Here is a 22,780-nt window from a genome sequence, read left to right on the forward strand (position 1 = left end):
CTGCTATTCTATTATCTGCCTTTTGTCACGGTACTATATCAGTTAGTACATTACTATAAACAGTATAATCAAAGCAAAATCATTATTATAGAAGTTTCTTAGTGAATCAAAATTTCCTGCCAAAAATGATGCCCTAATATTTGCTCTCATGGTTCAATTGGAAATTGTTCTATGGCAATCCACATTCTAAAAGCATGCTTAATGACACATTATTAATTATATATTCTATATCCAAATAATTGCCTAATATTTGCTAAGCTTAAGGGGATTATATATATATATGTGTGTGTGTGTATATGTATATAAAAATAAATGTATATATATATAAGTATGTCTATATGCAGGTATGTATATATAGCTTCACTCATAAAAAAGCACTCCTAACATTATTTTTGCAGAGCAGACAACTAAAGAAAGCTTATGTCAAATTCTTTTCTTGAATACATGAGTTTTTACCAGTGCAAAAATGTAAGTCTAGGAAACTGCCCCAGGCTAAATGATAGATTTTTTTATCCTAAGGAATTTAATGAAGTTTTAAATGAAGTCCAGAATACCTGTAGTGTCATGAATACAAGACTCTCAAATGCTGATTATAAAAATGTCAGCAAATCACAGCTTATTAGCAGATTGAGAGGGTACACTGCCTGACATGGTACCTTCAGCAAATCAGCAAAAATATGAAGGGAAAATGGAAGAGGAGGGAGTCAGAGGGAAATAAAGAACAGAAGGAAAAAGTAAGGCTTAGTTAGCATGGAATATTTGTTAATGACAAGCAACAGTTGATTTCACAGAATAGCACAACAATGCTTCTACTACAGCAATAGCATTACATTCACAGTGTTCCAGTCTCCTCTTTTAGTTGTCTCCTGGATTTATCCTGTTAGGTCTTGACTTTCGTGGCTTTGGGAGCTAAGGAAGCTCTCAAAGTTGCTCCACTGTGTGCTACGAAATGCAAGCTCTAGTTAAAATCCTGGAGCGAAATCCTGGGGTTTTGCCAGTGACTTCAGTGGGGGCAGGTTTTCATACCTGAAGCCATGCCGAATCCTAACCATGGAGACCTGTACAGCTGGACTTCAAAGTGCAGCGAGCTTAGGGAACAATCCCTTCGCTTTCCCCACAACCACAGCCGCGGAGATATCTCACACTGTGACAGCAGTTCTCCAGGCATCACCTTCTGCCTGCTGGAGCTTGTATTAGCTAGCCAGGAAGCCAAAAAGTCAGAGTGTCTCTAAGGGGGCAACAGGTGACACGAGTCACTAGGTCTCCCAAAGAAGGGCAGTGAGGACCACACTGCAGAAGGCGACTGGATCCCCCCAGCCACTGCGGTCAGCCTTCTTGTTGGCCTCACAGCACAGCCTGCCATCAAGTCTATGTGCACCAGCTAGAGCAACTAAGGGCAGAAATGCAAAGAACTTCCAACATAACATCATCATCATCATCATCATCATCATCATCATCATCATCATCATCATAATACAGGCTTTCTCAGGAGTCAGTCAAGAGCATAGCATTTTGTAAACTTCCAAGTATCTCTCTGTACAAAATTAGCAATCAAACTGTTTGCTAATAGTTATACAAATAAAGCAATGTAGACTCATATGTGTTAGACAGGACATTTTTTTCTGACATACATAATACATACATCAATTCAATATGAAAGTAATCAATATCATGTTGAAATCTCTTTGGTGTCCAAAGCAAACTTCTGTATGCCTAAAGTTATGTTTTGTTCTCTAATTGTATACCTTCAAATGTTGTTCTCTTGCCTCTTCACAACCTAAAGAAGCCCTTTTGCCCTCCATGATCTAATGAAGTCCTTGATTGTATCTGCAAGGTGGCTTCCCCTTCTATGATTGTTCTCATATGCCCAGAAATTGCAGTAACAGATACCAATAGGCTGGCATTTAGAGTTTATTCTCTGACCAAATATGATGGTCTGTTGCTTGCTTGCTTATGTTTGAGAGTTGGAGCAAATTTACTTTCATCCTTATTCTGTTACCAAAGAGAGAAATACATTTTTTTTTTCATAATGAACAAAAATGTAACGACATATTCTTAGAAACAGCCACACCAAAAAGGCTTAGCAAGTGTCTGTGCATTCCAAAATTACTTCTGCAAAAGTTAACAGGACTTTTAAAAACATAGTATTCATGAGAAGGTTTGCAATACAGGATTGCAGAGAGCCATTTGTGTCATAAACCCTAGCTAGGTCTCCAGCATCACAGTGGACAACTGCATTACAGGCATGCAATTGATGTTAGTTCTAGAAGAATCCACTGTACTTCATTTACCCTTCCTTGCACATACACTGTAGGACATTATAAAAGATTTCCTGAAATTCGTTATAAAAATTTTAGGCTTTTAGTCAAAAGCTATGTCATAAGGCATGTTCTCTCTACTGGGAGACAGAAGAAATGCTGTTCGGGCAATGTGATACAATAAAGATTTAGAAAATAGTGAAAATAGTCTTAAACGATCCAAAGAAGTAAACTATCAGGCATACTGAAAAAAAAATGCAAAAATAAAGGAAGAATTCTAAAACAAGGGCTTATGCCAGTGGCATCTGAGGGAAAATTGTTTTCTGACACTAAATCTGAAGATCGACACTGTTAAGAACATATGATGATGCTGATATCTTACGTCTAACTGTTGCCAGTCTTTGATATCTTCCAGTCTTCAGAAGAAAGTAATAAAAAATCCCAGGAATCTAAACTGTGTAGCAAATCTTGTAAAAAATCCTTCCTGTTCTATATAAAAATCGGTGAATCCATGATCCATGGAATTAATTTAATTCAATAAATATACAGTGCAACAAATATTGCCAGCATATTTGCCAGCACATAAGAGCCTGTAAAACATTTCATAAACTTCATGAGCATCATATTCAAATATTAAAGGTTTCTTGCCTATTTTACTGTATTTAAAAAGCAGTTACAGAATTTTAGTCTTAATATTTAAGACCTTGTATATCCAACATCTTTTATAAGAATATTATGCTTAAAAATTTCTTCTCCATCTCTGATGTTTATCCATAAATATTTATTAAAAAAAAAACCTCCTCTAAAACTTCAACTTTGCTATCTTAAATAGACTTTTTCACCTTCTAAAATATATTCCCTCTTATTATTATATTAGCCTTTCTCTACATTCATTCCAATTTATATTATTTTCTAAGCATGGATGATTAGAACTTGAACCAACATTCTAAGGAAGGTCTTGCTTATTTATCATAATACTAAAATTCCCCAGTCTTTACTGAAAATATTTTTGTGATATATTTTAAATTGGCTATATCACACTGACAGTCCTCCCATGATCTGCCAGTATATCCCATTCCCTCTGTTGAAGTATCACCTCAGGTTGCTAAGCAATTTAGAGTAAAAATTCTGGATTTAGTCCCTATGAGCATTACTTTATACTATGGCATTTTAACCTAGTTCTGTTATTTCAGTTCACAGAGTATGACCCATCTATTCCTATCATTGGCAGTAATTTTCAAGGGTTGCATTATCCACAACATATATTGTTAATGTAAACATTAATCTAGATTTTTTTTAAAGCAATGTCATGAATAGCAATATTAGGCAGAGCTGGTTCTAAGACTGGTTCTTGAAAAATATTACTGCTAGCCTCTACTCATCTTGATAATGCTCTTTTCAGTCTATCCTATTGTAGTCATCCCTTTAGCCATTATGACAGTATTCTACGGTCCTTGTTTCAATTCCTATTTTAATTTCCTTTAATTTTTAATGCCTTTCAATCAATGCTTTACTTAAATCTAGCTTATTAAGTAAACTGCACTGACACTGCCTAAACAATGTCAAAGAAAGATATACTATAATATGATCCAATCTACTCTTTTCAAAAACATACTCAATTTATCCTATTTAATCTCCACATTCTTGGTTACTCTTCCTTTTAAAGTCTGTTCTAGTATCTTGTAGAGTATTAAGGACAAATGAATGAATTCTTTGGATATCCCACTCTTCCTTTTCAGATACCTTTACCACATTTACTATTGCCTAATGTGATGCACTCCCCAAATTGATTAAAATCACTTGTTGTCCAGGCTGTTTAGATTTCATACAATACACATCTATTTTTGTATCCACCATGGATGCAGTCATTTCCATTTCACACCCTTGTTGGATAATTTTCCATCAATCATGTACATCATGATTACATTCCCCTATTAAGACTGGAGCAAAGTATTAATTTAGGATTTGGGACATATGTAGTTTAATCTCCACCCCATCCTCAGGATATGGCCCCACTTATTCCCTTCATATTAGCTCTGTACTACTGCGGCTAGAAACCTTTTTATAGTTTTCTTTAGTTTCTTTAAAAGATCTAGCTCTTGTAGATATTTCACCATTATCACTACTACGCCACTACCACATTTTGAATTTGCTGATTTCTGAGACATAACACGAGTTGCAGATCAATAACCTTCTTATTTCAGCAAATTCCATGATTACTTCTAATATCCTGCTTTAGGATTTTATTAGTCCAGGCAGGTCCACAGTTCTTCCCTAACAATGTATTTTTTCTGTTTGTAACTCAGGGCATTGAAATTTGGACTTCATGTGATCCATGTCTCTTTCACATTTCAATCCATGGACACCTCTTAGTTGCTTTACAGTCTCAAAATTTGGCCTTCTGAAATCTGAAACATTAATTATCAGACTACTTCTCTGCCTATAGTTGAATCTATTATGATAGTTTTGAATCTGTTTGTGATCACTAATTCCAACATTACTTTCTTCAACAACTTTTCTGCTCAGTGCTCACTCACTGCTCTTAAAGACTTACAGCTTTTAAAGTAAGTATAACATGGCAATACTTATAGTTGAGTGATAGCTTAGTAAAGAAATCTGTCAAGTACTATCTCTAAGAATACCTGAGTTGCTGTTATTGTATTATTGATTACTATTGTAATCTATTAGCAATTATTTTCAAAACTGTATCTAGGAAATTTAAAATTTCCCATAATTCTGACTACTACGTATTTTTCTCATAGTTTTAAAGAGATTTCTATCCTTATTCAGCTCTGACTTGGCAATTGTAAAAGACTCTCCAATATTATTAGGGAAGTGATCTTATTCTTTCAAAATAAGTTCTTCTCAGAGTGATTTCTACCTAATCATTTTCCTACATGCAAAGAATATAGATGAAGAAAGTTTCAGTGCTGATACCCAGCATGAGTAAAAAGGACTCATAGGATTAGTCAACGTAGTACATAAAAAAAAATGTTTGGCGAATAATACTCAAACAACTCCCATATCAGTCCCTCCTACACAATTTTATTATGCATCTTTGATGTAAGACAAAATAAAGCTTATGTAGAACAAATACTTCCTGTTTATAAAATCTTTAATGAAGTATTTTCATTCTCTTAAAATTTAATTTTAATTTGCTTATTCATTTAGATACACTATTTCATAAATAATTTCCTCAGTACATAACAAGGCAAATACAGAACAAAAGCACACTACAGAATGAAATCCAGACTTCTCATGTACCTTATGTTTTTTTAAAAAGCAAGAAATCACATTTGTCTGATACCACTTAACATCCTTATCCTTGCCATATCTCTAGGAAAGTTCAGCAGGCAGACATTTTGAGACGAGGATAAAACTAAATTGCTCTGCCAGGTCCTACTTAAGGTCTGTCAAATTCATCCTATCTGCAGCAGCAGTTAGTAACTGATGTTTAGGGAGAAAGTGGAAGAAGCAAAGCATGTGTGGCGTGGTCTTTGCCCAGTATACTTCCCAACTCTGCCAGTCAGTGTTGAGCGACATCCAAAGCCAAGGGTTCAGAGCAGAGTCGCCAACACCCACTGGTGAGCACACCCTGTATTTGCTTTTCTTATCCTTTTTCTAGCATATTTATGCTTTTGGCCTCCATAATATCTCACAGTACTGAGTTGCAAAAAATAAATTGCTTTTGTTTGTTTTATCACTATTGCCCGATCATTTCATTAGATGCCGTCTAAATTCTCAGCTTAGGAAGATTCCCTGTTTTTCTCGTATGTCATTTGTTATTTTGCATATGTCCAGTTTAGTCCTTTTCATCACATCTCCGACATTCCATCCACGCTCTCATTGCAGCTACTACATTTAGTTTTGTTATATGAAAACCATTCAATTTTATTGCCGTTCTTGATAACTTCTCTGCCTCTAGCAGGTGTTTTTCTGAGAGGATTGACCAGCACACACTTTTCAAAGTAGAGCAAATACATGGATTTATACAGTGGCATGGTTGTGTTTTCTATTTTGTTTTCTCTCTTCCTTTCCTAATAATGTTTAATATTCTGCTTGCTTTTGGGATGCCCCGAGCACTGAGATAACACTTTCTGAGAAACAATAAAAACTTTTAAAGTGAGGTATTTCTGCTTTAAAAGCTGTTTTTGTTTTTTTCTCATAATTCAGTACAGAGTACTAATGGTTCCGGGGGGAAAACAAACAAACAAACAAACAAACAAACAAACAAAACCCTTATACTTTAGAAATAGTGAAGATTAGTTGGTTATAAATATCATTAGTTCTTATCATAACCATCTTAGTCTTTGTCCATCCATAGTCCATTGTCCAACTAGTCTCTGACTGTCCATATTGTGCCACCTAAATTAATCTTTCTCTCTGTCATTTCTTATATCTGGAAAAACAGGAGGAAGTAGCATTGAGAGGTGACTTGTTAACCACACAAAAAAGATGCACTAAATTTCTTATTTACAAGATAAATTTTGACTCTTACTGCAGCTGTTGTGCAAACAAAGTGTATTTTTTCTCTTCTACTAGAATATTTTATAAACCTAACAAGTTGTTGTTTCAAGCAGCAGTTGGGTTGGTAAATCTGTGCTATGTTTGATTTACCATTTTAAATAAATTATTTCAACTTAATTTAAATATACATTATCTTTTTATCTGATATTTATTAAAACTAAAATTATTTAATAAAATTTATCAATTTATACAAAGACCTTTTTATATAAAGATCTTGAGGTACATATATTTAAATGGCAATGACAGAAATTATCTAACATTTGTATGAAATAGCACAATAATATATCCAATTATTTTCCTGTTCCAAAAAAAAACAGGTGAAAAATCAAGATTTGCTATCACAACAGGTATACTCATATCATGAAAAGTGCACCTTTTGTTAGGCAAATAGTGGTTTTCATATATGAATAATGATGGGAATTACTAAGTGCAAACAAGAAAAGTTAGTTTAAATACAGGTGGTATATTTTGTTTTATCGAGATGTACAACTGATATAACTTAAAATTTAGGTTAATGTTTAAATGAAAGCAATTTCAAAATAGGAAATTTCATCTAAACTTTCAGAGTATGCTTGCATTTTCTTACAAGAAAAAGAAAAGTGAAAAAGCATGGGACTGTATTGTCAATTCAAAGTCTTGTTCAATCCAGACCTCATGTGGGAATGAGTAATGTGCAAAGCTTTAGACCACTGATAATAATTATTCCCTAAATTAAAGATGAGCTTTACAGAGCTCTGAGAAGATGAGTATCTTCTTTGATGATTAAGAAAGCCAACGTTTGGAGGGTAATTAGTTTCTTAGTTAGGGTCATTGTTGTTCATTGTTCAGGCACTCTTAAGGTTATTAGCATACCTGACCTAAATTAAGAACATTTATCACATTTTATTAACTATTGACAACAACAGAAACATTTGACCAAAACAAGTGCCAGACCTCTATCTTCTGAGGCTTCTCGTGGCCCACCGAGGAAGCCAGTTTCCCATCCAGGGATACTTCCAACATAAACATCTGGCTGCAGGTCCTTGGTTACTCTGCAAGCAAAATACACCATCCAGCTGAGAAAGGCAAAGTGGTCTCTGCATTTTCCCCATCTTTAGTCAGTGTTATATTGCTTGACATATCTGGAGGAGTCTGACACAGCCAGGGGAAAGTATTCTAAGCTGTCTAAGAGAAGAACTAGTTTGTTTTTCCGGCCCAATAGTCTGCTGACTTCAGCAACAGAAAATGGCCAATACTTCGGGAAGAGAGTAGGAAACAGAACATATGGAATGATCCTTCCTGCCATATACCCTCCCAGCTTCCAACAAAAAGCATTTTAAGATTTTCTGAATCAAAGGTGGCACTGTTTTTAATAGCTATCTCATTGCTAAGTCTCATTGACTTGCTACTCGGACTGTGCAAAATGGTTAGCAGTCCTTCCCAATTCATCTTCTCTATGTTGTTACCTATTTCATAAACTGCTATCACATCATGCCTAGCTCTCTTTTCCAAGCTGAAGAATCCTGTTCTATTTAGTCTTCATAACTCCAATCATGTCTTGTTCCTTTGTACCTTTTCCAGCTCTAGTTACTCTTCATGAAATGGATGACAAGAACTGCTAACAGGTTTCAATATACGAAGGCACCGGTAGTTACAGAGACTATACACAAGAACATAAAGATGTTTCTGTTGTGTTCTTTATATCTTTCCAAACAACTGCTGCAGTTGTATTTCCCTTTGATTGCCATTGGACACTAAGCTCATGATGTCTTCAGAGAACTACCCAAAATCTATTCTGAGAGAGGTAGTGGCTAGGCTAGAGCCTGTCATTCTGTTCTTACTGCTTTAGTTAATTTTTTCAATGATCTTCTTAATTTAAAATGTCAGTTGTCAATTTATTATTCATTAGGTCTATGTTGTAATATTTTTTTGTAACATTATGCAGTCAGCCTTAGATTTTGCTGTCATTAATATGACTAATATGCTACTGTTATCATAACACTATTAATCTCCTTTTCCAAGTCATTTATGAATACATGGAACAGTTCAGGTTCCAGCACAAACTAGAATCTGCTGACAACCTTTCCCTATTTCAGGAACTTCCTTAACTCTCTTTTTTCACCATTAAATATATATATAGAGAGAGACAGATTGCAATAAGACCATTCCTCCTATTCTAGTTTCACTAGAACTTTTTTGGTGATGCATTTTATCAAACTTTTTAGAATACCTAACACTGATTAGGTAATATGCTCAGCAATATGCTAATTGAATTCCTGTAGATTTGTGAGGCATAACTTCCATCTACAAAAGTCATGTTAATTATTCTCCAATATTTCTTATGTATCCATATGCCTACTAAGTCTGCCCTTTAATAATCCTCACACCCTAAGGCGCCTCTAAGGTAACCAAAGTACAAGTCACATCCTTTTTTTCCAAGTCTATGATGCATTATGCTATCAATGTGCTAAAGCCTGGCTTAACACTGTTGGAGGATTCATCCTGCAGTAATGTGATCCTGTCGTGGACATTTGTAGGGCCTCTGTGTCCAAGGTAGCATAAAACAAAGGATTACTTTTCCCTTCACATTCTTGTCCTTTGCCTCTAGCCCTAGAATACACTCATAGGAACTTTATAAGCATTTCCATGCATATCCATGGTCAAAAATGTTGCAACGTAAGAAAGATAATTCAGAACTCCAACTATGTAAGATTTCTTATGTTAAAACAAAAGCCTTGCAATATGTTTATAAGCTCATGGATATATAGCAAATGAGGCAGGGATTTACTGTAGTTACACAATACAATTCTACTTGCAGACAGGCCCACCCAATTTCATATAATACCTCTTGTGCAGAAATGCTTCCTGGAAATGAAAAAGGTGTGAATGACTCTAGAAAGTGCTGAGAAAAAAGGCATTTCCTCATTCAAGCAGGATTTCCAACCAGACTTTTCAACAGCAGGGCAATTTTGTTATGTTATTGACTTGAAGCAAGGCTCCTGATCTAGGAGAAACTTGTGGAAGCACAGGAACGTAAGAATGGCCATGCTATTTCAGACCCAAAGGCCCACCTCTGGTCATCCAACTCTAGGTATCTATTCTGATAGATATGGGTTTGTCCAAATACACTGACACTAAACAAGAAATTCAAAAGCTTGAAAATCAATTTCTGATCAGGTTAGTATTCTGGATTATTACACTTGGAAATGTAGGTTCAGACAAACTCATTCTTTTTTATTATGTCCACAATTACTTGAATGGAACATAATGAATTAAAATGCTTTGCAGTCTTGATGGACCAGTGATTCCTACCTATCTTCAAGAACCACTACAGAAAAGCCCAGAGCTGGATACAGCTCTCACTGGATCGCAGGCAGCTTTGCAACTCTCAGAGTGTGCTTACATGAAGCAACTGAGGACGGACAGGCTTGGTAAAGCTAACTGAAGGCCACAGACAGAAGGCCGCTTCTTCAGACAAATCAGGCCTTATCAGTTCAATCAAAAAAAAAAAACATTGCAGCCGTATTTCTTCTGCTCCAGCACAGTCTGTATAATAGAGCCCAGTGCAATGCTGTATGTGTGTGCTACAACCACTAGCAGAGCCAGCCTGCAATATAAACATGCTGGGTGGTACTGTGGCACGCACCAGCATAAATACAGGCGAGACTGTCATGAACGTGTTATGTAGGTTATCGTTGTGCTCTTATAGCCACTTATAGGTCATCACAGTGCTCTAATACCCACCTTTTGCAATCCACCTCTCACTTTCTGCATGTTCCCAGGGGGATGCAATCTTACTTGTAACCAGGTCAGTACAGAATCCATAGGGCAAATGCCGGTGGTACAGTACATGAACAGGGGGAATACAGCCACAGTTTCATCCATCTGTACACTGTTCCTAATGTCAGCTAACCACCCGAATGTGCAAATGTCCCACCATAACAGCTTGATGGTTACTTCCCTCCCCATCTTTTGCCACCTACAATACAGGTGACATCAAAGAATAAATGACTGCTTCCAAATGACATTGAGCTGACAACCAGGTCACTGATCTGACTCCTTATTTAGCTTAAAGGTGAGAAACTGTAAGATGCCTGCAAGGCTTATTTTGAATTTTTGCTTAATTGTGCACTTGAATGTAACCAATTATTAAAACATATCTATCAATCTACTTGATCTCCTTTTTGCAGTGCTTTACAACGGGCAAATAAAAAAGTTACATGTAAACATCAGTAATAATTCCCTTGTTTGAAGGAAAGAGAGAAAAACCGTATCTACTAGCTTGCAACATAAACACAACGTCCAGTTTAGGCCCAGGAGCCTCAAAGTGCAGGGTACTTCCTCTGAAAGCCCAGCTCGCCTGTGCAGGACCCCACTTCTGGGTTCATTTTTATCAAAAGCCACTTTGAAAGACGCAGCGGCGAGGACACGGCTGGAAAAGGCGAGTGCGGGCGCTCCGAACCAAAAAAAAAAAAAAAAAAAAAAAAGCACACACAGAGCCCAACCCAGAAATTTGGCTGGAAAGCAGAAGGTTTCGCCCTTGTATCACTGCCTCGTAATCCTCAAACCGGTCCGGCGATTCTCCCCTCGTGCCTCACGGCCGGCAGGGCGCGGGGCTTGCGCGCTCGCCGCCCCGCCGCGAAGGGCGCCCCGTGCGCGCCGCGGAGCGCGGGCGCAGCGCGCCCCGCGGGATGAGCAAAGGCTGCGGGCCGCGGAAGGAGGGCTCCGCGGCCGCGCAAGGCAGCGCCTTGACGGGCGCGTCTCCGCGCCCGCCGCGCACACCCAGGGCCGCGCCACGCCGCGGCGGGGCGGGACGGGACGGGGCGGGGGAGCCGCGCGGCACCGAGGGGAGGGGAATAAAAGCGCCTCGGCCGCTCCGGGAAGGTGGGACGGCAGGGAGGGGAGGGAGGGCGGGGTGTGCTACCGCCGTTCCCGGGACAAGTATTACCCCCCCCCCAAAAAAAAAAAAAGCAATTAAAGTCCCCGCTGCTGCGCCCGGTCCCACCCTCCCCATCGGCCGCCTCCCTGGCAGACGGGAGGGGACACAGGGAGACGGAGTTAAGCGGAGACACGCAACCTCCGCCTCTTTCGGCACCGCCACCGCGCACTCGCTCGCCGCGGCAGCAACGACGGCGGCTCCCCCCCTCCCGCGCAGCCCCGCGCAGCCCCGCGCACCATGGCCCCCGCAGCCCCCCGCGCCCCGCGCCTCTTCCTCGGCCTCCTGGTGAGTGAGCGAGCGAGCGAGCGGGTGAGGGGGCTCCGCGGCGCGGGGGGCCGGGGCGGCGGTGCGCGGAGCAGTGCGGAGCAGCGCGGAACGGGCTGGCCGCTGCCGGCGGTGCGCGACCGCCGAGCCCGCTCAGCGCGGCCCTCCGCAGGGAGGGCGGCGAGGGGCGCCGTCTCCGCCGCGGCGTTTCTCATGCACGCTGTGATTTTGTTGTTAACCGCGGTGCTCAGCCCAGAGGAGAAGGGTTTTTTTTTTTTTGGGGGGGGGGGAGGGTTGACGTCTACCTCCTTATTAGCTTTTTGCCCCGCAAGCGTCCGCTCCCAGCGCAGTGAGGGGTGCTCTCCTGCGCGCTGAGGCCAGGGCTGCGTTTGGGCTGCTCCGACCTGAAAGCGCAGGAGTGGCTGAAAGACGGGTTAATAGTAACAAAACCTGAAAGGAATGTCCGGGGCCTGCGTGTGAAGAAGAGCGCATCCCCGGCGTGGAAATGCCATTAACCCATGTCAGAATACAGCAGCTGTTAGGGTTGGAAGTGACCTGGAGATGGCTTAGGCGAAAAGACCAAGTTGATTAGTGTTTAGGTTATTTGGAGGGGGCTAATTTTAGGTTAGTTTTTAGACTGTACTGTGAGATTAAGAACGGGAGGATATATGCTACCATTGTAAATGCCACTTTTGGTTATTCATTTGAAAAAATGAAATGCACTTCACCTTATCTTTTGCCTCCACGATTGTCCCTGTTCCATGGGAAGGGTTGTGTGCGTGGAGTGGAGTGTGGTAAGCTCCTCTGAAAGGGTTAGCGTTAGTGTGTTGAACAAATTCAACGATTTTCATTGCTGTGCATTTACTATATTTATATTTGTATATAATTATCAGCTACACAAAATCCATTATCGGGGAGAGTGGGGGAGTTCTCTCTTTTTTTTTAGTGGATGAGTGAAAGTAATCTGTCTTTTGTTTCTTACGCCTCTCTTCCCCATTATCATTACATTCACAGAAAGAGGGCAGATGATAGTTTGAGCCTGGAAGAAAAATACTCAATAGTGTTGAAGCATGAATTTATTGTTTTTATATTCATTAGATATGTACATTTTAATGAGAGTGTTACTATTTCAGACATACTATGAGTGCCTCCCTTTGTCAGGATATTCATAATAAAACCCAAAGAAACCCAAGCTGAATTTACTCATTCACTTAATTAAAAAAGAAGAAATTCCCCTTGCTAGTAACAACAGCAACAACAACAACAACAAGCTGCTGAAGTGCCTTTGTATAAAGTGAAAGGACATAGCAAGTTATTTTTGTGTGACATATCTTTATATTCATGGGTAACTACCCTTTAAATTTGTTTAACTCTTCAATAGCTCTTCATACATCAGACTAGCGTAGTATCAATATTTCAAAATGTCATTTATTCTGAAAATATTTTAGAACAATGTAATAAGATTATGCGATTTTAATTATTTAGAAATTAATATACCATCTTTCAGGAAAGAGTATTTTATTAAATATCTCTTAATAAGAAGAGTGTCAATTATATTAAGACATAAGAAAGGATGTTAAAAAGGGTGTTTTATGTATACATATTTTCATATCTGTGTACACGTAAGAAACAACAGCTTTTATGATGCAGACATAGCATTTTAATTGTTTTAATGCAGTGACTGCATTTCACATTTCAAATTAATTTTTTTAGCTGATTGTAGATTTTCTAAAGGTTGTTAACTTCTTAAATATTTTAAAAGTATATTTATTTAAATATTTTCTTAATTCTTTCATCGCAAATCACTTTCAGCATTTCCATTAACTATTTATTTCTTTATAACTTTAATCCTAAAGATATGTGCAAAATGAAGATGACTTTCCTTTTTGCTAGACTTTCATCCTGAAAGAATAAATGTATTTAAAAGCATGAATACATTTATTTAAATTGCTCTATTTCTTGGTTTAATTGGCTGTGTAATTTTTGGATTTCAGTTTTAAACATATGGATAAAAACTAGGCAAGATGTATACAGTTTGAGGTCGGGACTAAATTACTTTATGCTGAATAATATCTTTGTACCTCCAGATGCTTGTTTTTGTAAAAAAAGATCTGGTTATCTGCTACTCAGTTCATGCATCATTTGAATTTTGAGGAGGGCCCCATTTTGTAACTGGTTATATTGGAGTGGACTGCTGTCATACACAATGTTTTATTTTAGTCATATCTAATTGCTGAAGCTAGATTTAACTAGTTTGTTGAGAATGTATTTTGAAGATGCAAAGTGATATGCAAGTGCAAGTGTCGTCATGTGGTTTTAATGAGACACTTGTCCTTTTCATGTTATGTATCACTGCAATTCCATTAAACTAAGTTATGAAGAGTTGAATCTTAATACTTAGAGCCCTTGAACTTCATACGACCAAGAATGCTATTAGAGGAAGTGTACGATGAAGCTGGTTTTCGTATTTCCAAGTACAGAAAAGTAATAGTGTAGGTGAAATCTTCTAGTCGCAAGGAACTTTTGCTGTTGATGTTGATGCCATGAGCTTAGAAAAACCCACAAGCCATGGGCAGATCCAGGAGCAGTAGTCGGAACTTGCTTCCAGTCTGAAGCTTTGTATGCTCTGCTGCATATTTCCTGTCTTTTTAGCTAAAGAGTGCTTTCCGGACCTTTTCACTGGCTTGTGTTTAAAAAATAAATAAATAAATAAATAAATAAAAATAAAAGCAGCTGCAGCAACTGTAATTATTAAAGTCAAAATAACACGTATTTTTTCCCTTATTTTTTAAATTTGTTTTCTAGGTATTGAGTTTGTGCTGTGAAGCTTGCAAGAAAGTAATTTTTCACGTTCCATCTGAACTAGAGGCTGGCACATTAGTTGGCAGAGGTGAGAAACTGCAAGATGCCCATCTTAACGATACACCATTTCACCTTTTCTGGAGATGGAGACTCTTTCTTTCTTTCTTTTTTTTATATGGAATGTATGGGTGACTGGACAGCCAGTTAAACAGCTGGATCAACCTTTTTATGAAGGATACGCCCTGTATTTGTTACAGATTTGAACACTGGCTTTGTGCGTCCATTTCATTTTTGCATGAACAACCATTGCCAGCTTTCAGCACGTATTTTAAAACTAGAATGACAGAGATCAGGTTAACATTTTCAAAGTCTGGAGTCTAGGGATGAGTATTCAGATAAGCGGCTTAATATTCAAAAGTGCACCCAGAACCCACAAAGTCCTATGAAGAAGTCAGTAAGTCTTTTGGATAATGGAAAAGGAAGAAGGAAAACAAAACCCACACAGCCAAAGCACCCAGAAGCTACTGCTCTATGACCGGCGTGAAATACGGATGTGACTTCTCAGCTGTCCTGCGGGGACAAGCTGCAAAGGCGTCCCGCACGTACAGCCAGTGCAGGGAGTGCTCCGTCCTGCGGGACGCACTGTCGCCATTTAGGGGAGTTTGTAGGGGACCGAGAGGAATGGGAGAGACTGGAAAACATCTCTCTCCTTTTTTCTCAGACCAGCCTTTGAAAGGCAGTTTTTAAGGTGTGGCGCTGGAGCTGCTACAGAGGTCTGTGCTGCCTGAGACTGAATTTAAGGGATCAGAGATGCTTTATACCAGTCCCAGGACAACAGAGGAGTTGTGGCAAATCTGCAGTCCTAATCCAAATAACCATCAAACCCCAAATCTTTATTCTGGTATTTTTGGAAATGCAGTGCTGTAATGTACAGCACTCAGACTTCTTTAAGTGAAGAGATGATAATTCTGTTCAATACTAAGTTGTCTCTGTAAAGGTTGACAAAGAAGTCACTGTTGCAGTGTTCTGGAAAGTCTATGAGATGTTTAATTGAGCAGTAAAAAGGAGGACTTAAAAAGGGGCAGAAGGTGGTAATTTTTAAAATAGTGCTTCCCATCTGTTCTTATACTCTTAAAAGACGAATGAAATTTGTTTTATCAAAAATATCATCTGCATATATGAAGTGAAATTTTGAATCTACTCAAGTCTTTGGAATTTTTGCCATTGGCTTTTGTGAAGGCCATCCAATATATCATTGAAGGATTATTGAAGCATACTAGTACATAATAATTTTTATTTTATAACTTTTTCATTAAAACATGCTATTTGATTTTGTAATGTATTAAGGAAAAAAAAAAGATCAGGTTTTGACAACATCACACTGTGACACCTCCATGTCCTCTGCAAAGATCCATTATCCAGCGTTTAGGTTTCTGACCTTTGTCTTTTTCAGGGTGGCAAATCATTCTGCTTAGGGCTGTGGTCCTATTGCAGTTCATCATTATGATTATCCTGATTTTGCCTTTTCTCCAGTCGTAGTGCAGAATTACTTACTGATGAAACAGTTTGAGTAAAGTTCATTGATGTTTATTTTAGCCACAAGTGACAGGAAATACAGTAAAAACACTTGAGAAGCATGCTGAGCTTACCTGTATGCCCTGTCAACTGCATGGGATTCTATTATGTACATATTAAAAAATTGTCAGTCGTTTGTTCCAGAGTTGGTCTCTCCCATCAGTCTGCCTTATAATTTTGTCGTCCCAGGACTTCTACACATAGAATCAGTCAGTGCTTTCTTCCTGAGGGCAAAACTTCCAAGACGTAATATCTCTGTGGGAATTTCCATTAATTAATCATCTTCACTGTTTTTGTGGGCCATGGAGCACAAGATAAATGTAATATCTCCTGGTCCTATAATGCATGTGTCTATGATGTTTTTTTACATTTAAACGTGTTAGTTCATGTCTGATACTTCAAGAATATCTCCAGTATAATAGTGTCTTTTTCAAAGATGCGCATGAAGGACCTGTATCCTTTGGGAAGCAGCCTTTATGTACACAACAGTGGAAATTAATGTAAACTTGGTCAAATCTGGGAGCATAAATGAGTTCTAGAATCTATATCTGTGATGCTTAAATATAAAATGACCAAATTCTTAAAGACTCTGTGCGTCAGTAAGTATCAGTTTAAGTTTTATTTAGGGAAATGATTTTCAATTTTGTGAGGGCTCTTTCTTGGATGTTATTGTTTCACCATTTGAATTATTGTCTGAATATTTTTTCTTACAGTTAATTTGAAAGAGTGCCTTCAGTCTGCAGAATTGATCAGTTCCAGTGATCCAGTCTTCAAAATTCTAGAAGATGGTTCCGTATATACAACATCTGTTGTTTCTTTGTCTTCTGAGAAAAAGACTTTTACCATATTACTTAAAGATATTCAAGAACACGTAGAAAAGAAAATACACGTTAACTTGGTGGCAGATGAAGAAAAGGTAAGCTTCTAATTTCAAGATACCTTATTTATTTGGATACTGTCTTAAAGAATACACTTCGTGTTGGATAACTAGCTTCAAATAATCAGGCACAGCACTCTGTTGTAGAATATATTTTTATTTAGTGATGCTTGATTACTGTGTGGGTTAAGTCATTAGACTTCCTGTCTGAAATAGAAGATGCTAACAAGGAGCTTAACCAGGAATGTCAAGAATCTTAAAAGCAGTGTTTGATGCATGAAGGCAGATTTTATTGGCGAGGAAGCATTACAATGAATGAAAAAACTTTTAAAGATCCTATGACAGATGTAATCGGAAATGAAGATCGTGAAAAACAAGTGGTCAGTGGGAAAACCGGAGAAAGGAAAAAAGAAGATGGAAAAAGAGGAGCAGTAATTAAGCAAGAATATACACAGTTAAGAATATATAGGTTGATTCTTATCTATTTTTTTATATTCTATCTCCAGACACAGAAGACAAGGCATGCTAGAGATACAGTTCTCAAGCGAACCAAAAGAAGGTGGGGTCCTATTCCATCTGTTATGATAGAGAACTCGCTTGGACCTTTTCCGCTACAAATCCAGCAGGTATATTTTATACAGATCCTAATTTTATGGCACAAACTGTCTTCCTATGTGACCTGTGTAATAAAATCTAAGTTGCTATTTATGGGTTCAGACATATGTTTTATCAAGAAAATGAAAACTCTTCATTAGCAAAGAAATTGTAAACTCACCAAAACTATTTTTTGGCAAAGTTTGTTTGTTTGTTTGTTTTTCAAGGAAAAAAGAATATCTCATATTCATTTGCACTAAAACTGTCTTCCCAAACTTTGTAGAGGAAATCTGAGGCAGTTGGAAGAACAGAAGTGACCGTTCTTGAATCCTCCACTGATGCCATTCCTCCTTTCATACCTCTGTCTCATTCTGTCCTGTTCAGTGTCCCTCTTGTGATCTTGTAGCAGAAGTAACATGCTCATGGTAGTTTGGATGATGGTCAAGAGCTGTAAAAAGAGAGACATACTATGACAAGAGAGAGCTCTTTGGCCTGCAATTCAATGAAGGTCATAATTCAAAGCAACAACAACAAAACAACCCAAAGTGTTGTCTAGAAAAAATTTTTGTAGACTAGGGGGCGGGGGGTAGATCTTATCTACGTGTCTGCGTCCTTTCTGGATCTTAACGTGTAAACCTGTCATATTAAGACTGAGTATATTATTAGGAAAAATACTCTATGTAAGAAAATAAGTAGGTGTGAAAGAGAAATACAAGAACTAAATTTATCATAGATCCATCTAGCCTTCACTAGATTACAGAGTGGCTAGTAGAAGATGTGTGGAGACAAGTGTAATAACAGAGTCTGTACAGAGTAATCATTCTCCTACTAATCTTATTTTCCTAACTTCTGACAATCAGTAGGTAAGGAAAGTATTTGGGGGGGGAGGTGTATAAATACATAACTGCTAATGCTACCTTCTCGGTGCTTGTAATGAGATGCAAAGAGACAATCTGAACTGGCATATCCCTGGACTATATTATAGATTGCTTCATTTATCTTTTCATTTGTTTTGCTTTTCCTCACTAGGTTACAAACCACGTTCTCAACCAAGCTCAAACTCTGAGTGCGTCAAAAAAAATCTCTTAAACAGAGACAGAAATAATAAGCCATCTGTACCTGAATGTGCCTTGATACATGCAGCATTCTAGAAAGATTACATTTCAAAATTAAATGTATCTTTTTCATGCACATTCTTATTTCTTTAATTGTTCAGTGGCACTAAACACTTCTGAGTTTGAAATGGATTAATTACCTCTTCTCACGCACGCACATTGTAAAGGAAAGCAGTCACAAGATGAGCTATTCTTCTGCTCTGTGAAGTTTAAGCTGCTAAAGAACTAGAAGTAAATCTTTTTCTTTTTTTTTTGAAGTGTTCCTGCTTCTAGTAAATGTGATCATGAAATGGGGAAGAGTATATTAGAATGAGGCTGCTGTTTTTCCTTGGACTTAAAAATTCGTTCTTTATAGGTCCAATCAGACACAGCTCAGAACTATACCATTTATTATTCTGCAAGTGGACCGGGAATTGATCAGGATCCAAAGGGTTTGTTCTACATAGAGAGAGAAACTGGAAATATCTTTGCCACTCGTGCAGTAGACCGTGAACAGTATCCAAGTTTTCAGGTACAGGCCTAAACTGTGTATATATAATTACTTATGTCTTTTATTTCTGTCATGCATATATTTCAAAGTTGGGTTACAGTGGAGATGGGGAGCAGACAAGATCTGGAATCAGATCTCTATGCTGATTGCCTTGGTGTTTTGGTCTCTGGTGTTTTGGTATTGGAGAGGTGAAATCAGTGACATAAGGAAATAACTAGTTACCTAGCTCTTGAGCGTGGTTTTGCTTTTCACTGATTAGATTCTAATTCCAATGTAACTGGAGTGAAATACTGGGTTTGTATCACTTTGGGGAAGAGTTTGAAGTAATCCCAAAGTTTTTCAGGGCAAGGTTAAAAAAGTCTGCATATAAACAAAATCGTGATAAACTCCAGACAAACAGCTATGTTTTTTGATCTTCCTTTTCTCAAGCTGTTTGGTTTTAGTGTTTAACAGGGTGCACTGCTCTCTCTAGTGGCTGAGAAGCATAAGAAAACAGTGAGTGGGAGTAAACTACTGTTTCTAAATAGTTGCTTCTAAACAGTTAGGCAGGTAATTTGCAACACCTGTTATTGCATTTTATTAGGTTACGTTGCAAGGGGCAGATGGTTCTTCCATTGTTTTTGCTTTTGTTCTAAATAGCCATGCTTGCATATAAACATCATTACACAGAAAGTCTTTGGTAATGCTCAGGTAACTTCGTCTACATTTGTTAATACTGTGTTTGAGACACTTGAAAAAAGCTGTTTGACAGAGTTGGGGAAAAATGGAAAATAATGCAAATACTTTTAGTGGGAAGAATGGAAGGGGAAAGGTTGAGAAGCAGTTAAAGTTTTTGGTTTTGCTGTCGTCATAAGATATCAGTCACTTCCCCTTCTATGTGGCCAAATAGCCTGTTTCCTTACCAAATGTGTCTAGCATTTTGCCCCAAAGAAAAAAAACACAGGTCACTTAAAGAGAAGATAGTGAGTCCCAACAATGACTTGAGATCTCAGATTTTCCCTTCAGGTTGAATGATAAAGTACAAATGTGTGCAAGTAGCTGCAAAAGACTTATGACAGACATGAGCTAGATTAATTCCTAGCGAGTACTTCCTGGCATTGAGAAGGATATGCTTGGCACACTGTATTTCATTTTGTTGACTCCTCCATTGAATTAAAAGTGTAATAATACTTCATGGTGTTTCGGTGTGAAGAGCTACTGAATTTCTATCTTACAGATCATTTGCTTTGCAAGCACTCCTGATGGATATTCACCAGAGGTACCACTTGTGCATACAATCAGGATAGAGGATGATAATGATAATGCTCCATATTTTACACAGGATGTTTTTGAGTTTTGTGTCCCTGAAAATTCCAAACCTGGTAAGAACAGTGAACATGGAAAGCATTGTTCAGTTCAGTTATGTACGAGTATGACTAGGTATAATCCTTTCATTTACTCAGTTTCAGTAGAGTTTCCTAAGGACTATTTCTTTACAGCAAAGGGTGAATTTTCAAAGAGGATGTCAAGATTTCTTATTCATTAGAAATTCAAAATTCCATCTCAATAATAGTGAAAAATATTATGTAAATAGAAGTTTTCAAAAACTGAGATGCCTCAGCATTCTTAAAATAGTGTAAGAACTTCAAAACACTTTTTTTTTCATTTTATCCAAAATTCCCTGTTTCCATAAAATGTTTTGATTGACAAAGCAGCAGCTTCTAACAGATTCATTTCCTAAGCAACTAAATTGGCAGTATTCTAAGGAATAAAACACTTTTGATTAAACTTAGAGTGTGTCCAAACTGATTAAACAAGGTAGGACTTTTTCCTGCGGTGGAAAAAAGGTAACAACAATACATAAAAGGCTTCCTTCTGCCCAGACCTGTAAGAGGAGATTTGCCAGTTACAGGCTTCATGTGTCTGTGTAACAGAGGACAGAAGCGGGGACAAAGACAGGTAGGGAGAAAGGTGGAACCCAGAGAATAAGGAATGGAAAAGCCCTGGTTTACCCTTTTCCCTCATCTACTAGACTAGGGTACAGTGAGGAAAGTCTAACTTGTTTTCCAAAAAAGGAAATATCTTAACGTTCACCCCAAAATAACAGTCACATTTCATTCTCTGAGCTGTTCCACCTTTTACCAGGTGAGTTATGGGTTTTAAGTGAAGTTTTGTTCCAAAACTAATCGGGCCAGGGGTGAAGTACAGTAGCAGTCCCTGAGAGATAGAATTTTAATTTGAACCATGTCAAAAATCACTGAACACCCCCTCCCACCCCGGCAACTCCTTTTCAGCTGTGTTTGGGATTTTCAGAAGTCGCTGCCAAAAATACTAATTGAAATCTAACCTTTTAATATTTCTGTTGATTATCTTTTCTATGCATCTGGCAGCTGCAATAATTACAGTTTTGTTTGAAAAGGAGGGGGGGGGGGAAAACAGCCAGAGGATTAAAATAGAGAATTTTACACTATTGCTGTATTTTCAGTACTATGTTTTCAATACTATTTTCATTTAGGACTAACTGTCAGAAAAGCCATTTTCATGTATCTAAAATAAAAATACCTCTTCAAATATTTTTGATCATTTACTGATTTTCTGGAACTTAAAATCTCTGTATTGTGTTCACAGGTATAATAGTTGGAAAAATGGTTGCAGATGACAGAGATGAACCTTATACTCTACATACTACATTGAAATACCGCATTGTGTCACAAACTCCACCGGTAACCCCAGTATTTGGTATACATAGTGACACAGGAGTCATTACTGTATTATCACCACAGCTGGACAGAGAGGTGATTCTTACCTGAAGCATTTAGCTGCTTCTTGCACTTCTTTGATCTACTGCTCACAGATAGCTTCTTAATGCTGAATTCCTGGCACAGGGATTTCACTTTTCTTGAAGTGATCAGCCATTCTGTATTCAATAAAAGTATCTCTAATATGTAAGACCTAAAGAGTAATATAACATAACTTAAAATTAAAACACAAACAGTTTATCAAATAGTTTTCAAGCACAGAAGGTTCAAAGCAGAGTTGATTTAAGTTTCTATTTCACTTGTTTTTTGGGGGGGAAGAGTAATGTCATTTGCTAAATTGTTTACACTAGAAAAAATAACAGGCATACATAATTAAAAATAATTTCTGGTATATGGCACTTATCCTAGAAATGAAACACTGCTATGTGCACAGCTTTTTCTAGGTTAAAAGTAATTGTGTTCTGGACTACTTATTTTGCTTCATGCTGGAAATCCACAGTGGAGGTGTATCCCAAAACTGTGCACGTGTAGGTATACTGCTTAGCTTTAGCAAGGGAAGTGTGCAGTGGCTGAGTATCACCATGACTACTGCAGAAACAATCACAGTGACTACCCAGGAAAG

At 37.9% G+C, this 22,780-nt stretch overlaps 1 protein-coding gene across 3 annotated transcripts in view; it reads left to right on the top strand.

The window, feature by feature from the left end:
- The first annotated feature begins 11,925 nt into the window (after nt 1-11,925).
- Nucleotides 11,926-22,780, top strand: part of DSC1 (desmocollin 1) — a 28,338-nt gene continuing 17,483 nt past the window's right edge. For all 3 annotated transcript variants that reach the window (XM_067290609.1, XM_067290606.1, XM_067290608.1), the window contains exons 1-7: nt 11,926-11,988; nt 14,773-14,857; nt 17,058-17,260; nt 17,728-17,847; nt 19,286-19,441; nt 20,637-20,781; nt 22,028-22,194. In XM_067290609.1, the coding sequence (XP_067146710.1) occupies nt 11,941-11,988; nt 14,773-14,857; nt 17,058-17,260; nt 17,728-17,847; nt 19,286-19,441; nt 20,637-20,781; nt 22,028-22,194 (924 nt within the window). In that variant the 5' untranslated portion in view covers nt 11,926-11,940. The remainder of the gene's footprint in view (nt 11,989-14,772; nt 14,858-17,057; nt 17,261-17,727; nt 17,848-19,285; nt 19,442-20,636; nt 20,782-22,027; nt 22,195-22,780) is intronic.

Source organism: Apteryx mantelli, chromosome 2 (genome assembly GCF_036417845.1).
Source record: "Apteryx mantelli isolate bAptMan1 chromosome 2, bAptMan1.hap1, whole genome shotgun sequence".
NCBI classification, from domain to species: domain Eukaryota; kingdom Metazoa; phylum Chordata; class Aves; order Apterygiformes; family Apterygidae; genus Apteryx; species Apteryx mantelli.